This window comes from Myotis brandtii, unplaced genomic scaffold (genome assembly GCF_000412655.1).
Source record: "Myotis brandtii unplaced genomic scaffold, ASM41265v1 scaffold277, whole genome shotgun sequence".
Lineage (NCBI taxonomy): Eukaryota > Metazoa > Chordata > Mammalia > Chiroptera > Vespertilionidae > Myotis > Myotis brandtii.
The window spans coordinates 876742-878132 of NW_005360548.1; the positions used below are offsets into that span (position 1 = coordinate 876742).

The 1391-nt window shown below is 58.2% G+C and overlaps 1 protein-coding gene across 1 annotated transcript in view; it reads right to left on the bottom strand.

Moving 5' to 3' along the window:
- The window catches only part of LTBP4 (latent transforming growth factor beta binding protein 4), a 44583-nt gene that overhangs the window by 27466 nt on the left and 15726 nt on the right, over positions 1-1391 (bottom strand). The window contains 2 exon segments of the mRNA XM_014541694.1: positions 485-727; positions 1243-1368. Coding sequence (XP_014397180.1) covers positions 485-727; positions 1243-1368 — 369 coding nt within the window.

Sequence of the window (1391 nt, forward strand, 5' to 3'; positions counted from 1 at the left end):
TCCAAATGGTGGAACGGCCAGTTGCTATGATGTGCACTGACCACCAGGGGGCAGATGCTCAATGCAGGAGCTGCCCCCTGGTGGTCAGTGCGCTCCCACGGGGGGAGCGCTGCTCAGCCAGAAGCTGGGCTCACAGCTGGCAGGTGGAGTGGTAAGGAGCGAGGGGTTCTGGACTGTCAGAGCCCTGAAAGGTCCCGGACTGCAAGTATATTAAAAAAAAGAAAAATTACCAACCCTCCCCCCCCCCCCCCCCAAAAAAAAAAAAAAAAAAAAGTAAAATGGACAACAGCTTCATATTTGGAGAAAGAGGAGGAGACTCTGTAGTCAGACCCTCCCATCCTCTCAGTCTCCCCCACCCTTCTGTGTCTGTCTTCCACCACTGAGCTCCATAACCCGGTCTCTCTGTGCACGCCCCCCCCAATCATGTCTCTCTCCAGTCCCCCAGCAAATGGGGATGGAGTGCACTTGGACTCAGCACCCTCACCTTGGCAGGGGGCCCCTGGCCCTCGGGATCTGAAGCCAGCAGGGCAGGCACAGTGATAGGAGCCCGCGGTGTTGTCACAGCGGCCTGGCCCACAGGGTGGTGGCTCCTGGGCACACTCATCCACATCCTCTTCACACGCTGAGCCCCGGAAGCCAGCCGGGCAAACACAGCGGAAAGAGCCAGGCAGGTTCTCACAGACACCTCGGCCACAGAGGCCAGGGCTCTGGATGCATTCGTCCACATCTGAGAGGGCAAGGACCGGTGTCATACCTCCGTTATGCCCCCCATGCTACACTCTGCCTCCCTGACTGCCACTGCTTTGATGTTCCACCCTCCACCACACCGCACTCCATCCTCCATCACTCTTTCTCCTTGACTCCATCCTTCAGCCACCCTATCTCTCATCATTCTAACTCTTCATCCTCCATGTATCTTTTCAATCCCTATTCTAAGCTGCCTGTCTGTCTCCTAGAACTCTGTCTTTCTAGTTTCCACCAGTGTGGGCCTCCCTCTACTCTGCCCCCCATAACTGACATATGCAACTTCCATGACTCAGCCGTTCTGTTTCCCACCAGTTGGCCTCTCTGTCCCCATGTCACTGTCTCTACAGCCACAGGCTGCACGTCTGGTTCTCAGAACCTGGCTTCTGTCTCCCATCAGTCAGCTCCATTGCTATGTGTCTTCCTTCCTCATCACGGCCGCTCTGCCCTTCCGCCCCCCTCACATCCCCTTCCCCTCTGCCCCTTCCAGTCCCTCACCTTGGCAGCCTGCTCCGTGGGGTGCAGCCTGGTACCCAGCGGGGCACACGCACAGGAAGCTGCCTGGCGTGTTTTCACAGCGCCCACGGTCACAGGGCGGCGGCACGCGGTGGCACTCGTCCACGTCTGCGGGCACAAACCGGGAGGCT